The sequence below is a fragment of the Trachemys scripta genome, chromosome 7 (genome assembly GCF_013100865.1).
Source record: "Trachemys scripta elegans isolate TJP31775 chromosome 7, CAS_Tse_1.0, whole genome shotgun sequence".
In the NCBI taxonomy this organism is placed as follows: Eukaryota; Metazoa; Chordata; order Testudines; family Emydidae; genus Trachemys; species Trachemys scripta.
In genome coordinates, this window is record NC_048304.1 from 30,318,810 (window position 1) to 30,343,360 (window position 24,551).

At 60.0% G+C, this 24,551-nt stretch overlaps 1 protein-coding gene across 1 annotated transcript; it reads right to left on the reverse strand.

The window, feature by feature from the left end:
• Positions 1-538: 538 nt before the first annotated feature.
• On the reverse strand, positions 539-21,084 carry PLCB3 (phospholipase C beta 3). Its single transcript, XM_034777857.1, has 33 exons — positions 20,797-21,084; positions 16,745-16,822; positions 15,192-15,260; positions 14,328-14,468; positions 13,631-13,710; positions 13,316-13,369; positions 12,927-13,002; positions 12,744-12,844; positions 12,203-12,369; positions 11,870-12,016; positions 10,803-10,960; positions 9,107-9,189; positions 8,909-8,993; positions 8,342-8,528; positions 7,609-7,722; positions 7,210-7,280; positions 6,848-6,944; positions 6,403-6,487; positions 6,022-6,146; positions 5,543-5,697; positions 5,163-5,324; positions 4,914-5,013; positions 4,382-4,486; positions 4,089-4,180; positions 3,620-3,752; positions 3,259-3,294; positions 2,844-3,060; positions 2,528-2,672; positions 2,129-2,205; positions 1,951-2,040; positions 1,466-1,523; positions 1,136-1,222; positions 539-871 (listed from the first exon to the last, which is right to left on the reverse strand). Exons 1-33 carry the CDS (start codon positions 20,893-20,895, stop codon positions 713-715), a joined length of 3,633 nt encoding a protein of 1,210 aa, XP_034633748.1. The 5' UTR covers positions 20,896-21,084; the 3' UTR covers positions 539-712.
• Positions 21,085-24,551: the final 3,467 nt, after the last annotated feature.

The following is a 24,551-nucleotide window of genomic DNA, read 5'->3' on the forward strand; positions in this document are numbered from 1 at the left end:
AGGGGCATTTTACCCCCTTACCTCTCCCCCCATACAAAATAATCTGTAGAAGAATAAAAGGCTCTTATGTTACATCTGTCCCTGGGGAAGGAGGGAGTGTCACACCCAGCTGCCCCCCCAAAAAAACTACAAAGATACAAATCAGTAAAAAATAGGATTAAAAAAGGTTTTATATAAAAATAGCCCTTTTTATCCTGCTTTGAGGTTCCCCCAAGGATCAGCCCCAAGTCATAAGGGGGGGCACAACAGGTTACCCCCCACAATCTCATCTTTGGGTGGGGGTTGTCAGGACAGGGAACAGCCTCCACTTCACAATGAGGCAGCCCCCTGGCAGCATCAAGCCCCCTGAATAATCTGTGGGGCAGCCTCCCCAGAGGCATCAAGGTGGGGGTTGCCGATTAAAAAAAAACTAAAAATGTATTTAAAAAGTGTGTCTTAGTGTATTTGCAGTGGCCCCACCCCATATAGCCCCCCACCCCTGCACCCCCACCTCTTAGAACACCCCAAAGGCAGAGACTCTGCATGCCCCTCTGGCCCAGTGCCACCTCCCTCTCCCCCTGCAGCACATGCTGGTTGTAGGGGGTGTGGAGGTGCCAGGGCAACCCCCCCATCTCAGCAGTGGTCTCCCCAGTGGGGTGGCTGGGGGGGGCGGGGCGCATCTCCCAGCACGGTGTTCTCCGCAGCAGGAGCGGTGCCAGGCCCCCACACCGCTTCACAGCACGGTGCTCTCATCCTCCTCCTCTTCTTGAGGGGCAGCAGGGGGGTGCCCATTTCTCACCCCCACCTCCAGCTCAGCTTGGAGGAAGCGGCGGATCTCCTGGGGCAGGGCCTGTGCCTCCAGCTCGCACTCCCGCTCCAGCTCCTCCACCAGCTGCAGGGGAGGGGAGAGGGGTGTTGGTGGGGGACACAATGGGACAGACCCCCATCCCCCACGGCTACTCTAGGGCCTGAAGCTGCACAACCACTCCTCCACACTGCATGATGGGCCCATAGCTCCTCCCCCCACTGCAGGCATCCAGGGCTCCCTGGGGTGACCCTAGAACAGCACCTGCCCCACTCACTCCCCCCTGCTAGGGCAACTGGGCCCATGAGAGACACCCCCTGGCACTGCCACTCACCCCCCTGCCACACTCACCTTGGGCTCCTCTTCCTCTATTTGCTGTAGGATCTCCTGGTGCCCGGCCATAAGCTTCTCCTGGCGCCGCTTCTGGGCTTCCTCCAGCTGCGGAGAGGGGGAAAGAGAGTTTCTTAGCGGAGCAGACCAAGGGAAAGGGGTGCTGTGAGCTGGTCGCTGCCCAGGGAATGAATGAGGGGCAGGACTAGCAGGAGAGCTGCCCCCACTAATGCTCAGATCTTACAGGGATCCCATATACCTGGGCAGGTCACAAGTGGGGCAGCTGGCTGTTCTCTCCCCCCCAAATGGCTGATGTGGGGGGCAGAGCGAAGCAACGTGGGGGGCACTCACCCTGCGGATGGAGTTCACTGATTCGTTGATGTGTCTCCTGTTAATCTCTGTCAACTCCCTGCAGGGATGGAGGGGAGGAAGAGACAGACCATCAGACGGGACAGCCCCTTCCCATAAAGGGTCAACTCCAGTCCCCCAGACTGATCACGCTCAGAACTGGCTGGGACATACCCCAGCCCCCGCAGCACAGGGGTCTGTATGCCCTATCCCCCAGTGACACAGATCCGTGACCCAGGATTCATGTTGCCTCCCCTCCCCACCACCCCTATGTGCACTGAGGCCCACAGCCCTAGTCCTGCCACTCCTGGGGCTGGGGTTGGGCAGGTCACCTCCCCCAGCACTGGGCCCACCCCTGCTAGTTCTCTCCTTTCCTGTTCCACCACTAGCCTCTGCCCCCCACTAATCCCTTTCCCCCCCAGTAGCTCACTCCTCTCCTCCCCTCACCGGCCCAACACCGCTAGCTCCCACTCGCTCCTGCCACTCACACGTCTTTCTTCTGCTTCTCCCGGGATTTGGCCTCTGTGATGCTGTTGTGCCTCTTGCGGTCCAGGATCTTCTGCAGCTCCTTCTTCTCCCTGGGGAGGGGCACAGAGATCTATCAGCCCTAAGGGGAGCAGTGTACTGGGGAAACTGCCATTGCCTGTCCCCACCCCTGGTACTAACCTCTCACTTGTCTCCTTGACTCTCTTCAGCTGGGCAGCCTGGCAGTCCTGGGCAATTTCCCGCAGCCGCTGCTGGGCCTTGTGGGTGGGTGGGGACAGACGGGAGCAGTGTCAGGGCATTTGCTGTTAGATCTCTGACCCTGGCAGCTTCCCTTCCCCCAAACTCCCCTCCCAGCTAGCAATCCCGCATTGCCTCCCACCAAAGTGCGCCCCTTGCATTCCACCCCCGATACCCTCCCCTCCTAGTTCCTGGAACCCCTTCCCTAGATACCCATGTGCAGTTCCGCCCCAACCCCCAGTTGCAGGGGATCTTTGGGAGCTGCCCTGTGCCCTCCTCCGGAAGGGTACCTGTTTGAGCTGCCCCTTATTCCGATGCTCCTCTGCCCGCCCTTCTAGATACCTGTTGCAGGTGCTCCTTTTTGCGGGCTCTCTCCAGCTGGTGCTGGGTTTCCCGCAGCTGTAGCAGTCCCCGCATCTGCCCCTCCTTCAGCTCCAGCTTCTGCCGAGACACCTCTTGCTCCAGTGCCTCCAGTGAGCCGTTGGCACTGCAAGGGACAGAGAATGTCAGCATGGTGGGGACTGTGGGTCGGGACTGAGGGACAGAGTTGGGGGGAGGAGCTCAGGGCTGGGATAACAGGGGGCTGTGGGAGAGGCAGTGGTAGGGGCTGCAGGTCAGGACTGAGGGGCACCAGCAGAGCCATGAGGGGGACACTCACTCCTGGTGCCCACGGCGCAGGCTCCGCTCCACTTGGGAGCGGCGCCGGAGGCTGTCGCTGTGCAGCTGGTTGGCCCGGGTGCTCTGCTTCTTGTTGAGGCTGGAGATGTTCTTCATGTGCTTCTTGCGTAGCTCCTTCAGCTCCCGGTACTGCTTCTTCAGCAACTTGATGTAGCCCTTTTGCTGCCGCAGCTCCTCCAGGGACTGGGGGGCCACCTCTGGAATAGAGGGAGGGGAGGAGGGTCTCAGCATCCCCTAATCCCTGTATACACAGGAAGCCAGTGCTGAGATGCAGCTGCCTCTGGGGAGGGGCACAGGGGGCTGGTAACAACAAAGCTGATTCCTCCCACTACCTCCAAGCTGAGGAACGTGGGGTCAGTGGGAGGCAGTGTCCTATGCTCTGGTGCAGCCCTTACCTGCGAGGACGCTGGCAATAAGGTCATCCCTTTGCCCTGCAGGGGGGAGGAGGCAGTTGTTAAGGGGAGGCATGAGGAAAAACACCCCCACCCCCATCTCTTCCAGACCCCCAAAAGGGCTATAGCTCTGAAGACTGGACTGGACCACAGGGGTCTCTGCCATTATGCATCCCCCACATGCCACTGGGATTGGCTCCATTGCACCATTCCCCATCACAGGAGAACCCCACATCCTCATGCAGCCTATGACACACACCCCCGCCCCTTATAGGGGACACTCCCTCCCCCACATTAAAGGGAAGCCTCCCCCAGCTTATAACCCTGCCCCCCCCAATGGGGACAGGAATCAGATCTCCCTTGCCTGGGCTGGCGACACTGGGGCTGCCGGCGGGGGGCAGCAGGACAGCAGGTGGCTGTCGGGGGTCCGTGGAGGGCTCGGCCACCACATCAGCTCGCTGCTTCCCAGGTGTTTCCCGCGGCTTCTCTGCATTCTCCTGGGGAAGAGAGGGGCTCATGGATGGGTTCAGTGGGCTCCCCTCAACCTGTCCCCAAGACCCACCCCCTGCTGAAACTCCTGTTGACTCCTTCCTAGAGCCCCCACCAAGCCATACCTCTAGATGGAGTGGGATCCCGCCCCTCACCAGTACCCCATTATCCTCAGACCCAGATCCACTGCCCCCCAACTTGCCCTAAGCATCCCCCATCTGATACCCCATTCCCCTTCTCCCTCAGAGCCACTACTGCACGCACCCTCCCTCCCCCAGATCCATTATCCCACATTCCCCCACCCCCGCCCCCGTTCTGGTACCCTATGCCCATCCCCCACTCACCTCGCTGTCTCCAATCAGCGCCACCAGCTGTTTTGCCCGCTGGTCCATGAGGCTGACGTGTTTAATGGGGTTGATCAGGGCCTCTGCGTAGTCTAAGGGGTAGCAATAGGAGGCTGAAAGATACATGGGAGGGAAATTCCCCCCCAGTCCCCACCACAGCCCCCCCGTTTACTCTCCCCCCCCTGCCCCAACATCCCAGGCCACACTCCCTCATTCCTCCAAATAGACACCCTCTTCCAGAGACATCCCACCAGCCCCGGCTCCCCTCCAGCCAGCCCCACAGCAGGACGTACCCTGGTGGTCGTCTGGGATATAATCATTGGCTTCTGTGTAGACCAGCAGGGCGGGCAGGCTCAGTGGCTGGTTGCTCTCACTGCGCAGGCAGATGTAGTGGTACCCTGGTCGGGAGGGCACAGACAGGAGGGGGTCAGCCCAGACCAAATGGGGGGGAGCACGCTTGGGTTTATGGGGGCACTGTGCCCCCCAGCATTATTGGGGGCTGGGTAGGGAGTGCCCCCATGCCCCTCAGAGGACAGAGACAAGGCTGCCCACAGGACCCTAAGGGGGGAGAGCTGACAGAACTGGGGCGGGAGGGGCAGAAATAACTGTAGGGGGCAGGAGCAATGCATCTGGCCCACTGCAGGGGGTTCTGGGTAATTCACATCTCACAAATCCCCTCCCCATTGCCTCAGTGACGGGCCTAGAACAATGTATGATGGGACCAGGCCTAGAGCTCATGGGGGAGGTTGTCGAGTAACCAGCATATCCCCCATTCCCTTGGCAAAAGGTGGGGTGAAGGCAGGGACCCCAGGCGGCTCCGCTTACCAGATCGGATGGCGGAGACAGGCAGGATCCGGTGCCCGACAAATTTACCCCCCTCCTCAAATACAGCAATGCGCAGGGATGCCAGCGTGGGCAGCACAACCTGGGGGAGCAAAGGGGGGGGGGGTTAGATGCTGCCCCTGGGACCCACAGGAGGAGGGACCATCCACACCTGGACTTGGGAAGAGGCTGGACACTGTTCCGACCCTGCCCACACAGTGGTATCAACTGCCCCTGCTCCAGCGGCCTTACCTTGGGGAAGACGAAGGGCTCCTCATCCCAGACGGGGTTGAAGGAGTTCCCTTGGGATGGGCGCGTCCGGAACTTGCGCTTGGTGTCGACAGGGAGGCCAAACATGTCCACTTCCACATAGATGCCCACCCGCTTGTCTGACAGGAACTGCCCTGAGATTATCTGGGAGGGGAGGGGGGGAAGAGGAGGAGAAGGGGTCAGAATCACTAATGACCCCCCCACATACAGTTGATCCCACCTGACACCCCCAAGTGCCTCCTGACAAGCCCCAGCCCCACATGCCCCATAGGCCCCACATATCCCTGTGCCCCAAACACACCCCATACTCCCCCACCCTCATGCCCACCAGGATGGGTTGGCATCAGTCCCCCAGCTTTCACCTTGACCTTGACCGTGTTGGCCACAATGCCGTCCACGATGTTCTCAGTGAAGGGGTCGAAGGGCTTGTCCTCACGCCTCATGAACTCGGGCTTCAGCAGGTACCCGCTGCGCCGGTTGTACTCAAACATGCCCAGGTTCAGCTGCATTGGCAGGTCTGGAGAGTAACAGGACCCCCATGAGGAGGTGGAGATTAGGGGCAGGGCACTGAAAGACTGTGGGAAGCCTCATTCACACACACACACACACACACACACACACACACACACACACACACACACACAACCTCAGTTGGGTAGGGGGTGCAAAATGAATGGTACTAAGAGGGAAGGTGCTAAGGGAACATGACACAGTAACTACTCCCGAGGACTCCAATCGCACTGGGGTCCCCCAGCACCAGGGATTGAGAGGCACTGGCAGAGCTGGGGGGAGCCTGGGGGCTAGCTGGGGGCTGCGGGTCACGACTGAGGGGGATCCTCACCGAGGGACTGGAAGTTGAGTGCCACCATCTGGCAGCCGGCATTCCAGAAGAGCTGGGGCATGTAATTGGAGGAGTCGACACGTGTGCCCTTGGGGTAGATGCGGCTTAGCTGCTTCTTGTTGTATCTGGGCACATGGCGGGGTGTCAAGGTAGCAGTGGGAGACAGTGGCCAACAGCCCCCCCACAGGAGCACCCGCCCCTACCCTGCAGCTCACCTCCTCCTACAAACCAGCCCTCCCCAATCCCCCCACTGCTCCCTGCTCCCCCCCACCAACCCTACTTTTTCCTGCTAGCTCCACCAAACCTACCTCTGCCCTCCCCACTATACCACCCCCACCCCGCAGATCCCTGCCCCCCCCACTACTGCCCCCGGCAGGATACTCGACAAACTCCATGGGGCTCTTGGTGAGCTGCTCCAGCCCCTTAGTCTCCACGAAGGACGACATCTCGAAGGACTTGTCCCGCTCTATGGGCAGAAAGGGGGAGTGCATTAGCGCCCCCCTGTGGAGAGACCCCTTCCTGCAGCATCAGCCCCCCCCCCCGCCACATTTCCATGGTCAGCAACACCCAACCCTCCACTGAGCCCCCCCCGGATAGCCCCCCACAAATTCCCCTCCCCCCAGACCATCACACCCCATCCATCCTCACAGACATCCCTGCCCACTCCTCCACTCTAGCCCCTCAAACCCTATCCCCCCATAACTCCCCAAGCATTCTGACCCCAGCCAAGCCCACCGCACAAAGAGCTCCTACCCTTCCAGACTCTTGGATCTCAGCGCCCCGCACCTCTCTGCCCCCCAGACAGCCTCCCCGCCCCAACACTCACTGCTGGCAGCCTGGAAGGATTTGAATTTGACGGGTTCGATGTAATTCACCAGTGTGGACATCTCCTCGGTGGCGTTCACCTCGCTGCTGGCCGTGCCCTGTGGGGGGTGGGGGTGGGAGGTCAGGGCAGCCAACTTGGGGTCCCAAGGCCACTTCCCCAAGAAGCAAAGTCCTCTCTGCAAAGGTTCGGGGGCTGGGCAGGCACAGCTGGCTATCGACCCTCACATCTGCCATCTCAGTGCTGCTCACATCCTAGTCACCCCCACCTAGTAACCCCCCCATGTTACAAACCAGGGGGCAGGAGGGGAGACCCCCCCCCTCGGGGCAGCCCCCAGAAATGGAGCCCCCATGGCCCCCCTTTACCTCATCTGTTGTGGGCTTCTTGGGGTCTGGCTGCTCTTCCTCCTCCTCCTCTTCGCTGTCAGCCTCCCGGTCTGGAGGGGTGGAGGGGAGGGGGAGAGAAGGGTTAGAGATCCTGGACCATCAGACACCCCACCCTTAAACACCCCCGCCCCCAACAGTCACTCCACCCCCTGCTCCCCACCAGGGAGACCCAACCTCTCTGCCCCCAGCCTCCCCATATTCCCCTGCACAGGACTGTCACCCCAGTGCCCTAGCTCCAAACCCCACCACAGACCCCTTCCACACACAGGCCCCCTCATCACTCAGACCCCTCCTCCTGACCCCCCCCCCAGGCTCTGATGCTTGGCGGGGGGGGGGGGGGAAATGTTAGGGATGGGACGTGCCTCCCTCCCCACTCACCAATGGATTTACGGGGCTCTGCCAGCTTGGCCAGTCTCTCCGGTGGCGCCTTCTCCTCCCCGTTGGCAATGACCGGAGGGGTGGCCCCCTTGTGCTGCTCGACATAGGGGGAGCCTGGGGGTGGGGGAGGGGTGTGAGCACCACAGAGCTGATGGGAGAAGGTGCCCCCAGTTCCCCAGTGACACAGGAAATGGAGGGTGGACCCCACGTCTAGAAGGGGCATTTCCCTGTGCAGACCCCACGGCAGGTCCACAGCACCCATGGGGGGGTATCATATTCCTGCCCCACCCCTGAGGGGAAAGCTCCATAGGGAGGAGCGCACTGCATGGTTGTGGGGAGAGGGGAGATCGTGGCAGAGCCTGGAAGGGAAGCACTGCCCGATTCCCCCCTCAGCTGGGGCGGGGGCCAGGCTTGTCTATGCCCAAGCTGTCCCTGAGGTTGGTGGGGAAAGGAAGTACAGAGACCAGGGTGCTTGGCATGAGGGTGGCACTGGACGGGGGGGGGGGGGGGGGAGGGCAGATCCAGGAGGGGTAAGTACCTGGCAGGAGGTGGCACTAGCTGGGGAGGTACGTACCCCATGGGAGCCAGGGTGGATCCAGGGTACGTACCCAGTGGGGAGGCACATCGGCTGTGGAGGGGTTACGTACCCAGTGGGGGTGGACCCAGATTACACACCGTGGGGGGGGGGGGAAGAGGTGGGGGGGGAATACACAGGCTGGGGAGGGGTACGTACCCGGTGGGGGCGAGGGCAGATCCCCAAGGCCTGGCCCCGCGTCGCTCACTGTGGACTCCAGCAGGCGCTTGCGGATGCTGCTCCCCTCGGGGCCCTTGCTCGCCCGCCGCTGCCGCCGCTTCTTGTTCTTCACCAGGATACGGCCCATGAGCTCCTGGGGGCTGGGCAGCACCACACCCGGTTGCAGCTGAGGGGGGACAAGGATTAGAACAGGGCGTGCCAGCCATTAGGGGATGGAGACCCCATGGACAGCCCCCCTTCTTTCCCCCCAATCCCCACTGACCCAACTCCCTCCTCCAGACACCCTGTCTGCCCCTCCATCCGCAGAAATTCATGACCCATTCATCCACACACACACCCCCAATCCTCTCCCCACTTCCCCACACTCTCCCAAATACCCCCAACCCTGACCTCCAGCTTCTTGATACACTTGCCCCCTGCCCCCCATTCCTGGATACCCCTCTCTTCCTCTCCCCCTTGCACCCCACCCCCATGCCTAGATACTCCTCTTTCTTGCCTCCATGCCTGATCCCCCCACTTCCTTGCCCCCCACTTCGGCCACCTCACCGGGTACTTCTCCAGGGGATCGATCAGTAGAGCATCCCCAAAGATGCTGCGGCAGTATTCGGCCATCTTAGCCTGCTGCTTGGCCCTGAGGGCAGAGTGAAGGGGCCATTAGAGCTATGGAGCCCCAGCCTCTCCCAGCAGGACGTGCCCCAGGGAGCAGGACGGAAGCGCTGGCGGGGAGCCACGGGGATTACTCACGAGTCAACGTGGTTCTCAAAGGACAGGATGACGGGGAATGGGGAGGTCTTGAAAGCGCTTTCAGCGATGGCCTCAATCACCTCCTAGAGCCGGGGGAGACCAGAGTCAGGGCTGGCATAACAAGGGGCTGCTGGTTGGGACTGAGTGCACCAGCAGAGCTGTGGGCCTGGGGGATTCCAGGATGGAAACATCAGGGGACTGTGGGTCAGGAGCCCAGGACTGGGGGGGGGTCCCCAGTATCTTAATGGAATTGTCACGATCCTGGTGAAGCTGTCATAAGCAAATTAGGGAGATGTGGTCTAGATTATATTACTATCGGAGGGGTGCCAAACTGGATGAAAGGCCCTACTCAAAGGCAGTTATCAATGGTTTGCTGTCAAATGTGTGTGTGTGTGGGGGTATCCAGTGGGGTCCCACAGCTGGTACAAGGGTCAGCCCTGGGTCTGGTACCATTCCACGTTTTCAGTAAAGTGGAGAGTGTGCTCACAGCATGTGCAGATGACCCAAGCTGGGAGGGGTTGCAAGCACTTTGTAGGGCAGGCTTAGAAATCAGAACAACCTTGCCCAATTAGAGAAGAGATCTGAAATCAACAAGATGAAATTCAGTAAAGACAAGTGCAAAGTACTGCAATTGGGAAGGAAAAATCAAACGCACCATTACAAAATGGGGAAGATCTGGCTAGGTGATCATACGGCTGAGAAGGCTCTGGGGCTGATAGTGAATCACAGTTCAAATGAGTCAACAACATGATGCTGTTGTGACAAAGGCTAATATAATTTGGGGGGGGGCGGTTATTAACAGATATGTTGTATGTACGACATGGGAGGTAACCGCCCCATTCTACTCAGCACTGGGGAAGCCTCAGCTGCAGTACTGTGTGCAGTTGTCCAGTTCTGGGCATCACACTTCAGGAAAGATGTGGACAAATTGGAGAGTCCAGAGATGAGCAACAAAAATGCTAAAAGGTTTAGAAACCCTGACCTAGGAGGAAAGGTTAAAAACACTGGGCTTGTTTAGCTATGAGAAAAGAAGACAGAGGGGACCTGCTAACAGTCTTCCAATATGTTAAGGGCTGCTACAAAGAGAATGGGGATCAATTGTTCTCCGTGGCCCCTGAAGGCAGGACCCTAATGGGCTTGATCTGCAGCAAGGGAGATTTAGGCCAGATGTGAGGCAGAACGTTAGGACTCTAAGGCTAGGTCTATACTACCCGCCTGAATCGGCGGGTAGAAATCGACCTCTCGGGGATCGATTTATCGCGTCCCATCGGGACGCGACAATCGATCCCCGAATCGGCGCTCTAACTCCACCAGCGGAGGTGGGAGTAAGCGCCGCCGACAAAAAGCCCCAGAAGTCGATTTTGCCGCCGTCCTCACAACGGGGTAAGTCGGCTGCAATAGGTCGAATTCAGCTACGCTATTCACGTAGCTGAATTTGCGTATCTTAAATCGACTCCCCCGGGTAGTGTAGATGTACCCTAAGGGTAGCTCAGCTCTGGGACAGGCTTCCAAGGGAGGTTGGACTCCCTGTCACTGGAGGTGTTTAAGACCTGGTTGGGCAAACACCAGTCAGCGAAGGTCAAGATTTATTGGTCCTGCTTCAGCGCAAGGGGCTGGACTTGGTGGCCTCGTGTGGCCCCTCCAGCCCCACATCCCTGGGAGCAATGGAGGGTCCCAGGGGTGCGTCAGTCAGTACCTTGAAAGGGATCTCGGTTGTCATGGTGAAGCCGTGCGTGATGAATGGCTCTTCGTCCTGGGGCCGCCCCTTCCAGCAGTCAAGTTCAATGCAGCGGCAGCCACTCAGCAGCACCTGTCGATACATCTCCACCGAGGAGTTCCCCGTCAGCTGGCCCGCTGGGGCAGGGAGGGAAAGGTCTCAGCATCAGCACCCCATGGACACCCTGACCCTCCCAGACTCCAAACACACAGACCCCCGCCCATACATACAGATCCCCAGCAAACAACCCTGACCCCACAAACCCACCCACTCCATTGACCCCTGCAACCCCCATACTCAACTCACAGACCCCCACCCCGTCCATACATACATAGCCACGGCACACAGCCCTGACCCTGCAACCCCCATACTCAACTCACAGACCCCTGCTCCACCCATACATACAGACCCCCCCCACAGCCCTGACCCCACAAACCCACCCACTCCACAGACCCCGCCAACCCCCATACTCAACTCACAGACCCCCATCCTGCCCATACATACAACCCCCGCCCCAAACACACAGCCCTGACCCAGCCCAAACACACTCCCAACACAAACTCATTGATCCCCAATCTCCAGACCCTTCCTAACACACACCCACCTCACATCTGTCTCTCTCTCACCCACACACACACACCCCACAACTACCACCACAGGGAGGAGGAGGAACAAGGGGCAGTACCTGGGATCTATGAGGGGGGACGTGGTAGGGCCATCCCTAGGGATGCCAGGGAGTCCCCCAGACCTGCATGGTAGTTGTGGAGCTCAGAGGGTGCTAGGGGATGGCCCCCCAATACCTGCGAGGTAGGCATGGGGGAAGGGGTTGATGGGGCAGTTCAGGCCCCCCCGTACCTGTGAGGTAGGTTTTATGGGAGGAATTGATGGGGGGGCAGTTTGGGGAGGCCCGTACCTGTGATAGAGGAGTTGATGGGGGGCGGTCGAGGGCGCCTGTACCTGTGAGGGAGGGTTTATGGGGGGGTGGTCTAGGGGCCCCATACCTGTGAGGTAGGTGTTGTGGGAGGGGTTGATGGGGGGGGCGGTACCTGTGAGGTAGGTGTTGTGGGAGGAATTGATGAAGTAACTGCTCAGTGGCTGGTTCATGTCATCACTCAGGTCCAGCTTTTCAGGGGGGACGATGCTGTTCTCCTCCCCGCCCAGGTAGCGCCCAAACCCCTCCATGGACATCTGGTCTGGGGGGCAGGAGGTTAGTGAGGACGACCAACCCCCAGCAGGGTACCCAGTCCTCCTGCACCCCTACTGCCATTCCCCTCCCCAGTCTCCCTCAGCCCTGTCCCAGGGCTCCCCCGAGCCCTGCCATCTGCACTCCGGTTCCACCCCCACTCCCTGCTAGCTGTCCCCGCCCCCCAGGGGCTCACCACGCTCCAGGAACTGGCGGTTGGGCTCGTACTTGTCGATCAGCTGGCGCACCTGGGCGCGGCTGAGGGGAGGATACAGCACCTCATTCAGCCGCGGGTCCCGCTGCCGCTGGTTGATGAAATCCATCAACTGGTCGAGGCTCAGGTAGGGCTTCCCCTTCGCCCCACTGGAGGGTGGGGGGGAGAAAAGAGATGTTACCCACCAGGCAACACCCTCCACAGGCACCTCACCCCTACAGCACCCCCGCCTTTGGCAGGTCACTGCCATTCCAGTTAGATGCTGAACCCCCCTCCTCCAACTTCCCTGGTGGCTGGGAGCCTTCCTTCCCCACCCCACAAACACACATAACCCCTCCCCCTGCGGCATCGCCAGTGCCACCCCACCAATGGACCCTCTCCAGATACCCTCAGCAGGCGCCCCACCCCCGATTCCCAGATTGCCCCCTGCTCCTGACAGCAGACCCTCTGCTGCAGCCCCAAAGCCATGCCCCAGACACTAGCCCACCCTCCCAGCGGCACCCTGGGGGGGGCCAGCACCCACATCTCCAGCAGGATTTTGTCGATGTCAGGGCGCAGGCAGAGCTTGTTCAGGAAGCGCTCGAAGATCTCCAGGGTGAACTCGTCTGGCTTGATCGACTCACTCTGGGGAGAATAACAAGGGTGCATGTCAATCGCTTGGGGGCACGAGGCAGCTGGGGTGAGTGGCTGGAGGGGAGGGACGTACCCGATTGAAGTTAAGGCCACAGGACTCCAGAGCGGTCTCCACACGCTTCTTATCGGCTGAGAACATCTTCAGGATGCTGGGGAGACAGGAGAGCGGGAAGCCTGCAGTTCGGACTGAAGGACACCAGCAGAGCAAGGGTTGGAGGGGCAGGTTGTGGGTCAGGACTGAAGGGTACCGGCAGAGCTCAGGTTAGAGGGGGCTGCGAGTCGGGATTGAGGGGCACTAGCAGAGCAGTGGTTGGGGGGGAGGGAGCCTGTGGGTCGGGACTGAGAGGTACCAGCAGAGCTCATCTTCAGTCAGGGGTTTGGAAACACCACCCATGGGCCTGGTGGGTCCCTGGCTACTCCCTACTACAGTAAAGGGAGCAGGAGGCAGGGCGGGAAACGTACTTCTTCACTGGGATCCGGCTCTCCTGGTTCACCTGGAGTTTGAGCCGGGTGTAGCTGAGGGAAGGAAACAAGACAGAGGTTACAGAGCAGCAAAGCCTGGCCAGACACCCCTCACCATAGTCAGCTCTGGGGTGGGGTGCCACGAGCTGTTTATACAGGATCCCTTGCCCAGTGTTGGAAGACAGATGCTTCTGGGGTGGGGTCCAGGGGCTGCATATACGGGAATCCCTTGCCTGGTGCTGGGATGCAGCCGCATCTGGAGTAGGGTGCATGAGCTATTTATATAGGGACCCCTTGCCCGACGCTAAGACCTACGTTTTCTGCAGGAAGGTGTTGCGAGATGCATTTTGGGCCAGAATGTTCATAGCCAGTTTGAACAGCTCCTCGGTCCAGACCTGGGGGGAACAGTGTGGGGGGAAAAGAGATGAGACCCCGCAGGTCTGCTGCCCCTTTCCTCCCCTGTGCCAAGGATGCCCTTTCCCCCACCCATTAGTGAGCCAGTAGGGTGCGCTCCTATGGGACATAGTTACTAGGCACCACCCTGCCCCAACCCCATCTGAGACGCAACCTCCAGTCTCCAACCCCCACTCACTTGGCAACCCCCGGCCATCCACTACCCAACCCTCCTCCATTTCCAGCATATCCCACACATTGCTGATTACCCCGCTCTCTCCCCACAGCCTATTGGCACCTTTCTGCCAACCCCCTCCCCCATGGACACCCCTCCATTCCTCCCCCAGTACAGTACTGCCCCCCGCATGCCCCATTGCTTACTTCTGCTTGCTCCCCACTCACCTTCCCCCACTGCCCGTCTCCCTCCCCCCCCCCATCTCCCTCCATTCCCCCAGGCACTCAACTGTCTCCCCATTCCCAGTATCCCCTTTTCCACCCACCCCATCAGCCCCCCTCCAACATCCCCCACGCCACAGTTGGCAACACTCCCCATTCATTCTCCCTCCCTATTGCCAACCCTGGTCCCCTGCCAGCTGCCGCTCACCCACCACACACCCACCTTGGCCACGTCCTCCTGCACTGCCATGAAGTTCAGGAAGCTGATGTTGACGAGGTCTGGGCCATGCACCACAGTCAGCAGGTTCTCCTCGGGCCGCGGCTCTGAGCCCCCCAGTCCCAGCATCTCCCGCAACTTGGGATCCTGCCAGGGGTTGGGGGATAGTGTGAGCCAGCAATGCTCTGCCTGCCAGCAGAGAGTGCTGTGACATCACCCACCCACCCATGAGGAGCCACACTGGGGAGCTCAGCCAATCAGGGTTAAAACCACCCCCACTCCAGGCCATCTCTGGGATCATGAGCCAGCGCCCGGCTCCCCTGCTGTGTCCCCGCTGTGTTTTGTAGGGTCTCTCAGCTCAAGCCAGGATGACGCCCCCAGTGCATTATGGGAGGGTCTCCCAGGCACCCTATTCCTCTCCCCCATCAGGCATGGCTCCCCCGCGGAAGTGAGGGGAGTGTTAGACCTAACCGTGCCCCTCACTCTCCCAGCTCCGTTCTGGGAGCTGTCTTCCCATGACAGGGAATTTGCAGATGCTCCCTAACTGGGGCCCAGGGTGGGGCCCGGAACCTAAAGAGGGAGGGGGTGGAGCTTGGCAGGGATCACTCAGCTACCCAGCCAACCCACACTGGCCATGGGGAAGCTGGGATGGAGGACTAGGTTCCTTATTGTAGGGTCTCCCTTGCAGTGGGGGGTGGGGGAGGGCAGCATGCGCCAGTTTATTATCGAAGAGTCCCCCTCCATCCCCTCTCTTTGTCGTGGTAGGGTCTCTCCCCGCATGTGAGGAGGGTGGGCTACAGGCACCAGTTTGTGACTGTACGGTCTCTTCACCCCCACTTTCAGCTGGTTCTGGCAGAGCCCCTCGCTCACCTTTGGGACTCTGGCATAGCGCCCAGTCCGTGTGTCTCGAATGGAGCTGATGTCCAAGATGTCAACTTCCTGCCAGGGACAAAAAGAGGGGTGGGGCGAGATGCCCCTTAGAGTTGGGGCAGTGCAGACCCCCACAGCTGGGGGGTGGGACGAGGAGTTCCTGCCTAACAGTCCAGCCTCTGGGCACCAATCCCAGCCACATGTAAAGCAGCTGCCAAGGCAGGCAAATCCTGTGGAACTGCTGCTGGGGGAATCCCTGCTGCCCCCCCTCCCCAGGATCCTGTACCCACCCTCAGCACACAGCGCATGGGGGGCAGGGACACCAGGATGGGAAATGGGGGGATGACACAGGGTAGGGGGCTATAGGGGTCCAGGAGTAAGGGAAGCTCAGGAGAGGGACCATCTGGGGCCTGGAGGAGGGAGGCAGCCCCACCCCTGGGGTGTGCGGGCGGCAGTGGGGGGGCATTTCCTGTGTGAGGCCTGGGTGGCTGTGCTGGGGGGTCATGGGAAAGGGCAGAGAGGGAGAGGGGCCAAACCAGAAACACTCCCCACCACATCCCCACCCATGGCGCGGGGGGGGGGGAAGGAGGGAGGGAGGAGGGAAAAGGGGGGGAAAACCACAGCAGAGCTTGGAACCTGCCCACCCTTTGTAGCTGAGAGAAGCACAAGAATTTCCACACGGTCCCTTGAGAGGGGACCTACGGCAGCCCTCTCCCCACCCAGCCAGCCACCAGGGGGTGTCTCAAAACTAGCCACCCTTGGGAAACCAACTTAATTCAGAGGGGACGGGGAGCAGCAAGAGTGAAGGGGAGGGGGAGAGGGGAAGAGACCTGGAATGCAGATTGAATCAAATTCAACTCTCCCACCACTCTGCACCCCCCAGTTCTTCCCTCCCACCCTCCACTTGCTTCCCCCCCCCACTACCCCCAATCCTCTGCCTCCCTCCCCCTCCGCAAGAACCACCCCCTCCTAAGAATGTATCAACACCATAAATCAGAGTGTGGGGGTGGGGCACACTGGGGAGACAAGACTGGGGGAAGGAGGGCTCACCCCCCGACTGAGCCTGGCGAGGGAGGGGGCAGGCAGGTGACCGCCCCTTGGCACCACCCCAGCAAATTCCTGCCAAACAGGCCTGATGGCTCAGCCCCAAGAGCGAGTGACCCAGCCTCCCAGGCCAGCTCCAGGAGAGCAGCAGCAGGCTGGCTGAGCTCCTGGGTATTGCAACCCCAGCCTGCCCCAGCAGGGGGTACTGTGGGGAGCGGGGTGGGATGGCCAGCTGTGGGGGGAGCTCCCATCCAGTGCTGGCCTCTGTCAGCAGGGGGCGCCATAGGAAGGGCAGGCTGGGAGGAAGTGGGGGGCGGCTGATAGACATTTCCGGCCATGGGGCCTTTTCCGTCTTGCTCCCTGGCTGACCTCGATAAGGGCAGGGAAAGTGCCAAGTGTTTCCGGGCTCTATCATCTCAGCAGGGCCTGATGAGGGTGTGGGGGGCGGGGGAGAGACAGAAACCAGCTTCAGCTCAGGCCACGCGCTACAAGTGCTGCCAGGGCCCTACCATGTGGGGCGCATTCCAGTAGAGGAAGAATCCCAAAGGGTCGACCCGCAGCGTCACCAGAGTCTGGGTTGTAGGCTCCTGGGGGCACAGAGAGGAAGGAGTGTAAGTGCAACTGGGTCTGTTCCTGATCCAGACCCGCACCCATTCAGCCAGCCCAGCCCTGGGCTCTACCCTCCCCCAGACAGCTCTGCCTGTGCCCCTCAACCCCAACCCATGGCCCCCGGCTACCCCAGGCCTGGGATCTACCCATCCCCCAGCTCTGCCAGTGCCCCCCAACCCACAGCCCCCTGCTATCCCAGGCCTTGGTTCCCCCATTTCCCCACCCCAGCTCTGCTGGGGCCCCTCAATCCCTACCCCACAGCCCCCCATGTGGTCTGGCTGGTTTGAGGAAAAACTTAGTCTAGTGACTTTCCTGCACGTGCCTATCCCTCCGGATGCTCAGTGTCCCCCAGCTCTGTGGTGTCCCAGATCTTACTAGGTGCAGGTATTTTTGGCAGGAGTGGGCACATGGGAAATATCAGTCGTGGTGAGGGGACAGGGGAGCGCTGGCCTGGAAGTTCTAGCATCTGTGTGTGTGTGTGTGGGGGGGGGGGATTAGCCATGAGCAGGGGGTAGGTGAGCCCTGGTCTGGGGGTCCAGGACTTGCAGTGCTGGTGGCAATCCACAGTCAGGGCCCCTCCAAATCCTGCTGCCCCCCACGTGGAGTTGTGAATGCATCCTAAGCAGAGAGCACTACCTATCCCAGATCGCACCTCCCCGCAGCAAGACAGGGCACTCCCACAGACCTAACTAGGTCTCTCCCCCCACCCATCCCCATGAGACAGAGGGTCCTGTGGCACCTTTAAGACTAACAGAAGTATTGGGAGCATAAGCTTTCATGAGTATGAGGTACTTACCCACGAAAGCTTATGCTGCCAATACTTCTCTTAGTCTTAAAGGTGCCACAGGACCCTCTGTTGCTTTTTACAGATTCAGACTAACACGGCTACCCCTCTGATACTTATCCCCATGAGAGTATCTTATTCCCCTACCCCAGGGATCACAGACACTGGGAGGACATGGTGGGGGTTATTAACCCCTCTTGCTTGGAGAGGCCCCTTGGCCTCCAGGAGACAGGATTCCCCCTAGGCAGTGCATTGTTCAAGTGTGTGTGTATGCGGGGGGGGGAGGGGAGGGAGGAAATGAATGGAGACCTGATGTGCTTCTTGGTCAATGGCCCCTCTGTGCTGCTGGCTTAAATGCAAAGAGTCAGGGGAGGGGGATGCATGAGAATGAGTCAAGAGCCAAAAACAAGAGACTAGAGAGAGACTGGGACACAATGGGAGCTCCCGGCTACTCCAGGCCAGACTCTCCCAGCAGGGGGCGCTGTAGGGAGCAAAGCAGGAGCACTGGCTGTGAGGGGAGCTCCCAGCTACTCCAGCCCAGCCGCTCCCAGCAGGGACCCATTGGCTGAGGGGATGGGGGCTCAGACATCACCTGTTCACTTGGGAAAGACCTTGGACCCCAGATTCAGCTGCAATAAAACAGCATCACAAAGCTGCTGATGCCCCAGGACTTTGCCCGAGAGTGGTGCGAAGGAGTGCCCAACCCCCCAGCCTTCCTAGTACCACCCGTCCCAGGCAGTGCCTGGCACCTGCCCAGCCCTGAACTTACAAGGCATGATCTGACACAGCTGCACATCTGAGATAGCAGGGGCTGCGGATCAGGGTTGAGGGGAACCAGCAAAGCTTGGTGGAGGCGCCCAGGGCTGGGATAGCAGGGGGATGAGAGTCGGGGCTGAGGGGTACCTGCAGAGCTGGGGTGCTGGGAGGGAGGGGCCCTGGGAGGCACCTTGCGGCCTTGGCCTGGCCACACTCACAGCTAGTCGGGAAGTTGCTGGGGGGTGTGGAGCGGTGCTTGGCCAAGGACCTGGGAGCTTGTTTCTCTGAGCTATGCAAACACAGTTAGGATTTAACACCCCAGAGCGAAAAAGAAGGGGGGATGCCAGTGCTGGGGGAGAGGGAGTCAGAGCACAAGGGGGCTGGGATCAGGAGAGACCTCGTCCCCTCCATCCCTAAATCTGGTCCTCCAGGGAAAAGGGCTCTCTCAGTCCTGGCTCTGAGGGCTTTTAACCTGCTGCCATGTCCCAGCCCAGAGGCAGCTGCATCTCAGTACTAGGCCTGTGTGTGTGTGGGGGGGGGGGGGAGGTTCGGATAAGGCCAGCTCTCAGCCTCCTCCAAGCCATCCAAATCTGCCCTGGCAGCATCCAATTACAGTGTGAGCTGGGAACCCTAGGGTGTCAGGGGTGAATAGGGGCATCCTGCTATGGGGTGGGGTGCTCAAGGCAGGGGAGGGAAACCTTCAAGTGCATAACCCCTGCTGTGTTTCCACCTCCCTATAATGAGGACAGATGCACATGGAGCTATGAACCCAGGTGTCTGGGATCCTTTGCTGCCCCCTCCCCCCAACTATGCTGCATTTCCTCCCTCCCAGGACTGGGGAGGGAAATCTGACCCCCAAAGGGGGGGGCAGGTGGAAAGGAAGGAGTCACTAAGGGTTCCAAAGCAGCGCTAGAGTCAATCAAACCAACCCATAGGGGTGGGGGTAGACTACATGTCAGGATTGAGGGGCTCCTGCAAAGCTGGGGGGAGCCCAGGGCTGGGATAGCAGGGGGAGGAGGGTCAGGATGGAGGGGCAGTCAGAGCTATGTTTCTATGCCTCATTAGATGGGGGTCTAGTGGGGGGTCCCCCCAATCTTTCTTCCCTGATGGGGTCCTCTCTTTTCCATCTCACACTTCCCTATTTGGTTTCAGGGGCTGAGCGCCAAGCCACGGGGGAATTGCTGGGCCTGAGATTGCAAATTCAGCTGGTGTGGGGAAGAGGAGCCAGGGAGATCCTACCACCACCCTGGGGTCATGGTTGTAGTTGGGGGAGCAGGGGGCTGTTGTCCCCCCCAAACCGCAAGCCTCAGGACAGGCACAAAATCCCCCCCCACATGCAGTCCCATTGGCCTGACTGAAGCTGCCCCCCCCAAATTTAGAAGTCAAACTACTCCTATGCCTGAGATCTCCCCCAAAATTCTTCCCCTTTCCTAGGATGCAGGGGCTCGGTGGACCCCCTCTGGAGGGATGCAGAAAGGAATTGGTGTACAAAGTGTAGGGGTATGTGCTGGGGGTGAATGGTGGGGCTGTCCCTAGGGGTTTGAGGGGCCCAGAGGGCAGCAGGGATAGGAAGTTGGGGGAGGGGGGGGGCACTCAACACAGTCCTTCCCTTGCAAGCCAACTGATAGTTTGGAGTACTATGCAGGGGGCTTCAGAGGGCAGGTATGGGAATTTGGGGTAGCTGGGTGAGACTTGGGGGGCACAGGACAGAGCATGGGATGCCTGAGCAGGGCATTAGGGGGCTATACAAGGGGCACAGAGGAATCCCTCTGTGGACCTGGGGTACATGGCAACACACTGTCCCCAAGGGAGATGCAGGAGAGAGGCAAGAAAGACCAACTGCTAGGGGCCGGGGAGGATGGGAGTGTCTCCCCCGAGGTGTCAAGGGCTCCCCACAGAATAATTTCTTCCCACTCTATGTCCCTCACCCCTGTCAGGTTGCTATGGGGGGTCCTCAGGATACTGGGGGGACTTTCTCCTGGTGGGAGTGATGTTGAGGGTCTCCCTCCTGGGGGGACTGCCCAGGAAGGAGATAGGAGGTACATGGGGGTCGCCTCTTCAGAGGAAGGGAGTGCAGGGGGGTCTGAGGGTACATAGGGAAAGAGGGAAGTGCCTTGGGGAACTCTCCAGAGGGATGCTGGGAGGAATACGGGCTGTGGGAATCCTCTCCCCCGGGCAGGGGGTTTCTCCCAGATTAAGAACAAGAGGGGGAAGGAAGGAGGGGGCGAATCTCTCCCGGGGGGGGGGCAGGTGCAGGTAGGGTCCCGCCCGGGGGGGGGGGCGGGCCCGGGGGGGGGGGGGGGGGCGCCGGGGGGCAGGGGTACCCGGGTCGGGGGGGGGGGTGCAGGGGTCTCCCCGGACGGGACAGGACTCTCCTAGGACTGGCGGGGGTGTCTTTCTCCCCAGACTCACCTCGTCCCATTTGATGAACTTGCTGCCCCGTATCAGGGTCTCGGGGACCCGCAGCGGCTCCAGCTGCAGCGCGTGGACCCCCGGGCGCGCCCCGGCCATGGCTGCACCCAGCGCCCCGGGACACCCAGCCTAGCTGCTTCGGCCTCGCCTGCAAGGGCTGCGGGCGGGGCGGGCACAGGCGCGGGGGTGGGGCCGGCCGAAGAGAGCCTTAAAGAAACAGCCGCCACCGCCCCCCACCCCTCCGGAGGGGGTGCTGCCACTTTAATAAAAGGGAGGGGGTAGAGAATGGGGGAATGAGGCGCTGGCCCTTTAAGAGACTACGAGGATTGAGGTACTGGCCCTTTAAGAGGCTGGCGGGGGCGGGGGGGAGAGACATATCTTCTTCCTCCCCAGGGAGGGGCAGCTTCTTAAAGGGACAGCCGCCCCGGAACAGAGGGAAGGTTTTGCAGCGTTGTTAGCCCAGGAACATTGACTGGAAGTGCATTACAGAAGTACCAGCCTCGAGAAAGGCTTCCCCCTCCCCCACCTCCTTTCGGAGTTGGGACCTGGAGAGAGACCCTACAATAACAAACCATCAGGTGCTCCAGTGAGACCCCAGCTCTGCTCCCTGCAGCACAGCGCCCTCTAGCGCCAAACAGGGGCATTGGGGCCAGCACTGACTGCGAGGGGAACGTGCCCCTTACTGAGCTTTCACCCCACTCCCTGCAGCAGGTATTGGGGTCACCACTGCCTGGGAGGGAAGAGTGCCCCCTACCGAGCCCCCCAGGGGTTACCCAGGGGACTCCTGTCCAGTCCCAGCGCCGCCCCATCCCGCAGAGCGTCAGATATTTAACAGGATCATTGCATAAGCCAGCTTGGCCAGCTTCCACAAAGGATACAGCCTTCACTTTCAACTTCCTGAGGGCTGGGATCATGTAAAGAGCAGCAAGGGAACAAGCGGGTTTCTACTGCCCCCACCTCCATATCCAGATCCGACTTGCAATCCCCCCCCCCGTTCCATTCCTTTGCAATAGCAGCCTAGCACCCTGCCTACCTCCCCCTCCCACGCCAGCTGTACTGAACCTTACTTCCTGTAGGTCCTATGTAAACAATACTTTTCATTCTCAGGGGCATGGATTGAGAGGGAGCCACTGGAATGGGCAGGGGAGCTACACTCCATATAAGCTAACACCTCCCTAATTTCCCCCTACTGGAATAGCCCCTCTAGGGATTCAGCCCAAAGGGGGTGTTTAGGGATGTGTGCAAAAGTGTAGGGAAGGCAGGGATTTAATGGGGGACTCTGTGGGGATGTGCCCCTGATGCCAGGGTTAAAGATTCAGGAACTGGGCGTTGGATCTCAGCTAATACTAAAGGGTCATACACTGTGCAGCGCAATAAGGCTCCTTAAATCCCTCAATCCCCCAAGCTCCCTCCCTGGGTACCGCACACCCACCCCCCTCTGTTTCAGGGACTCACTGCATTTCCCACCACCCCATCCCTCTCCCCTAGGGCTCTGGCTGCCCCCTATTCCCATATCAGAATCCCCCATTATTCCCCCCCCCCCAATGCCTGGGTCCCCCATTCCCCTCATGCCAGGGATGCTGTGTGCCCCCATCCCCCTCACCTTTCCTATTCCCCGTATTTCTCCTCCAGGGTCTCTAAACTCCACTGGGACACAGGTAGTGCTGGGCTGGGGAGTTGAGATGGAAGATGTTGACTACTGCCATCAACCAGGTCTTTCATCCAAGCCAGCTCCAGACCCCTAAGCTCCCGTATGAGCCAATACTGATTATGTGGGGAGAGCACCTCCCACTGTCCCCCCTGCTCTCTGCAGCACAGAGGGACTGGGATCAGCACTGACTTCAGTGGGAGAGCGCCCCACCTTGGAGCACCGCACCCCCTAGCACCACACTGGGGCTAGCACTGACTGTAAGGAGAGAGCACCCTCTACTGAGCCCGCCCACCCCGCTGTCTGCAGCACAGCGCCCCCTAGCACCAGATCAGGCAAAGGGATCCAAGGCATTTTCCAGCATGGCGAACAAAGGGGCATGGGGAGAGAACAGGATTCACCAGCTATGGGACCAGACCCAGGCAGTAGGGCCCCCCACCTCCATGAACCTGCCGCTGTCTTGGGACTCAGGAGTCCTTGGGATGTTGTGGGGGAAATCTAGCCACCTAGTGTGAGGAGCAGCAGGAGGGGGGGGGCCTATTGCCCCCCCGTGACTCCCCACTCCAACAATGCCTCACCCCCCGCCTGTAGTTTCCACAAATGGGCAACACTTTTCCGTCTGTAGGGAGCCCCTTTGGGGCTGTTCCCCTTGACAGGCCCCATCTGCCTCTGCTCTCCCCCCACCCCGGCCCCATGCCAGTCTTTCTGGGGAATAAACAATGCTGAGAGGGGGAAGGGAGAGGGGCTGTGCCTTGAGGAACCTGTCTGAGTGTGTGTGTGGGCGGGGAGCTGGGGGAATTTGCAATGAGAGCAAACAGGGTGTGGGGGTGGCTCTGAAACCAAGGGCAGCGCCTGGGTCTGGGGCAGGGTGGGAGCCATGGGGGGGGAGGGAAGTCTTCCGGAGCACAGTACTGATGTAAGCTAAAGAGAGTGTTTGGGTCTCAACCTACGGGGCATCTATCTGGATGCTCCTCTCTGCCTGCTACCCAGTCCTGTGCTTTGCTGGTGCCCCTCAGCCCCAACCCACAGCTCCCTGCTATCCCAGGCCTGGGCTCCCCACCCCACCCCACCCCACCTCTGCCAGTGCCTCTCAACCCAGACTAGCAGCTCCACCCCTTCCATCTATGGGTGAATCCCATTTCCCTTTTGTCCTTGCTGCGACCATTCCCTGAGTAGCCAGTAGGTGGCAGTGTCGGGCTGCAGCCCGCCGCACCCGCACAGAGAACAGCCTTTGTGGGCCAGAGTCTTTACGTTCCTGAAACCCACACCTAGCTCCATGAATGGATCTGATCCCCTCGCAGTGGCCACGCGACGCTTCCTGCACCCAAGAGCCCTACGTGCCAGAGGAACAGTGTGCACCGGCCCTAGTGCACAGGCTGTGGCAAAGTGCTGCATGCAGCCCCAAACACCAGCCTGCTGAATGGGGACAGCCCAGGGGAATAGTTTAGGTGGCACGGTCACTAATGCATGCGTGCACAGGCTGCATCAGTGTGCTGCACAGCCTCCCTGCCTGTTGCACGGCGGCAGTACAATGGAATGGTGCATTGTTGCAGCATTCTTTGGCTCTAAGCTGCATATGAATAGTGCAAGGCTGCATTGACCCTAGTGCATGCTTATAGCTGCATCAATGTGCCCCCCAAACTCTATGCTAGCCGCATGGGGTCACAGCATGGGAATTATGTAGGCTGCATGACTCCAATGCATGCACATAGGCTGCATTACTGCTGCACACACCCTGCATGCTCATAGCCTCCCTGCATGTTGCATGGGGATAATGCATTGGACCACTGCAGACTGCACTGACCCTAGTGCATGCTCACAGGTGACAGCCAGGTGCTGCAGTCCCCGCCGCCCCCCCACCCCGTCTGTCCCATGGGGATAGTGGATGGGACGGGATTTTGATGCAGCTGCATGCACAGCACCCTGCCATGGTGTGGATGCTGTGTGATGCAGATTGTGGGGTAGCACCCACCAGCCCTAGCCATTACCATGGTGGCTGGGATATCTCTGGGGAGATATTGATTTCCAGGCCCCTGCTCCGCTCTACCCACTAGTCTCCCCACCCCCTTCTCCTGAAGCACAATAGAATTGTAGGGCTGCAAGGGAG

Bases quoted from the DNA above. Each gene is read 5' to 3' on its own strand.
- PLCB3 (XM_034777857.1), bottom strand. From the start codon at position 20,895: ATGGCCGGGGCGCGCCCGGGGGTCCACGCGCTGCAGCTGGAGCCGCTG. The intron at 9,190-10,802 runs GTACTGACTGAC...CCCCGGCTCTAG, and splicing joins CAACCGAGATCCCTTTCAAG to GAGGTGATTGAGGCCATCGC. The intron at 6,945-7,209 runs GTAAAGGGGGGC...CACCCCCCACAG, and splicing joins AGAAGCCCACAACAGATGAG to GGCACGGCCAGCAGCGAGGT.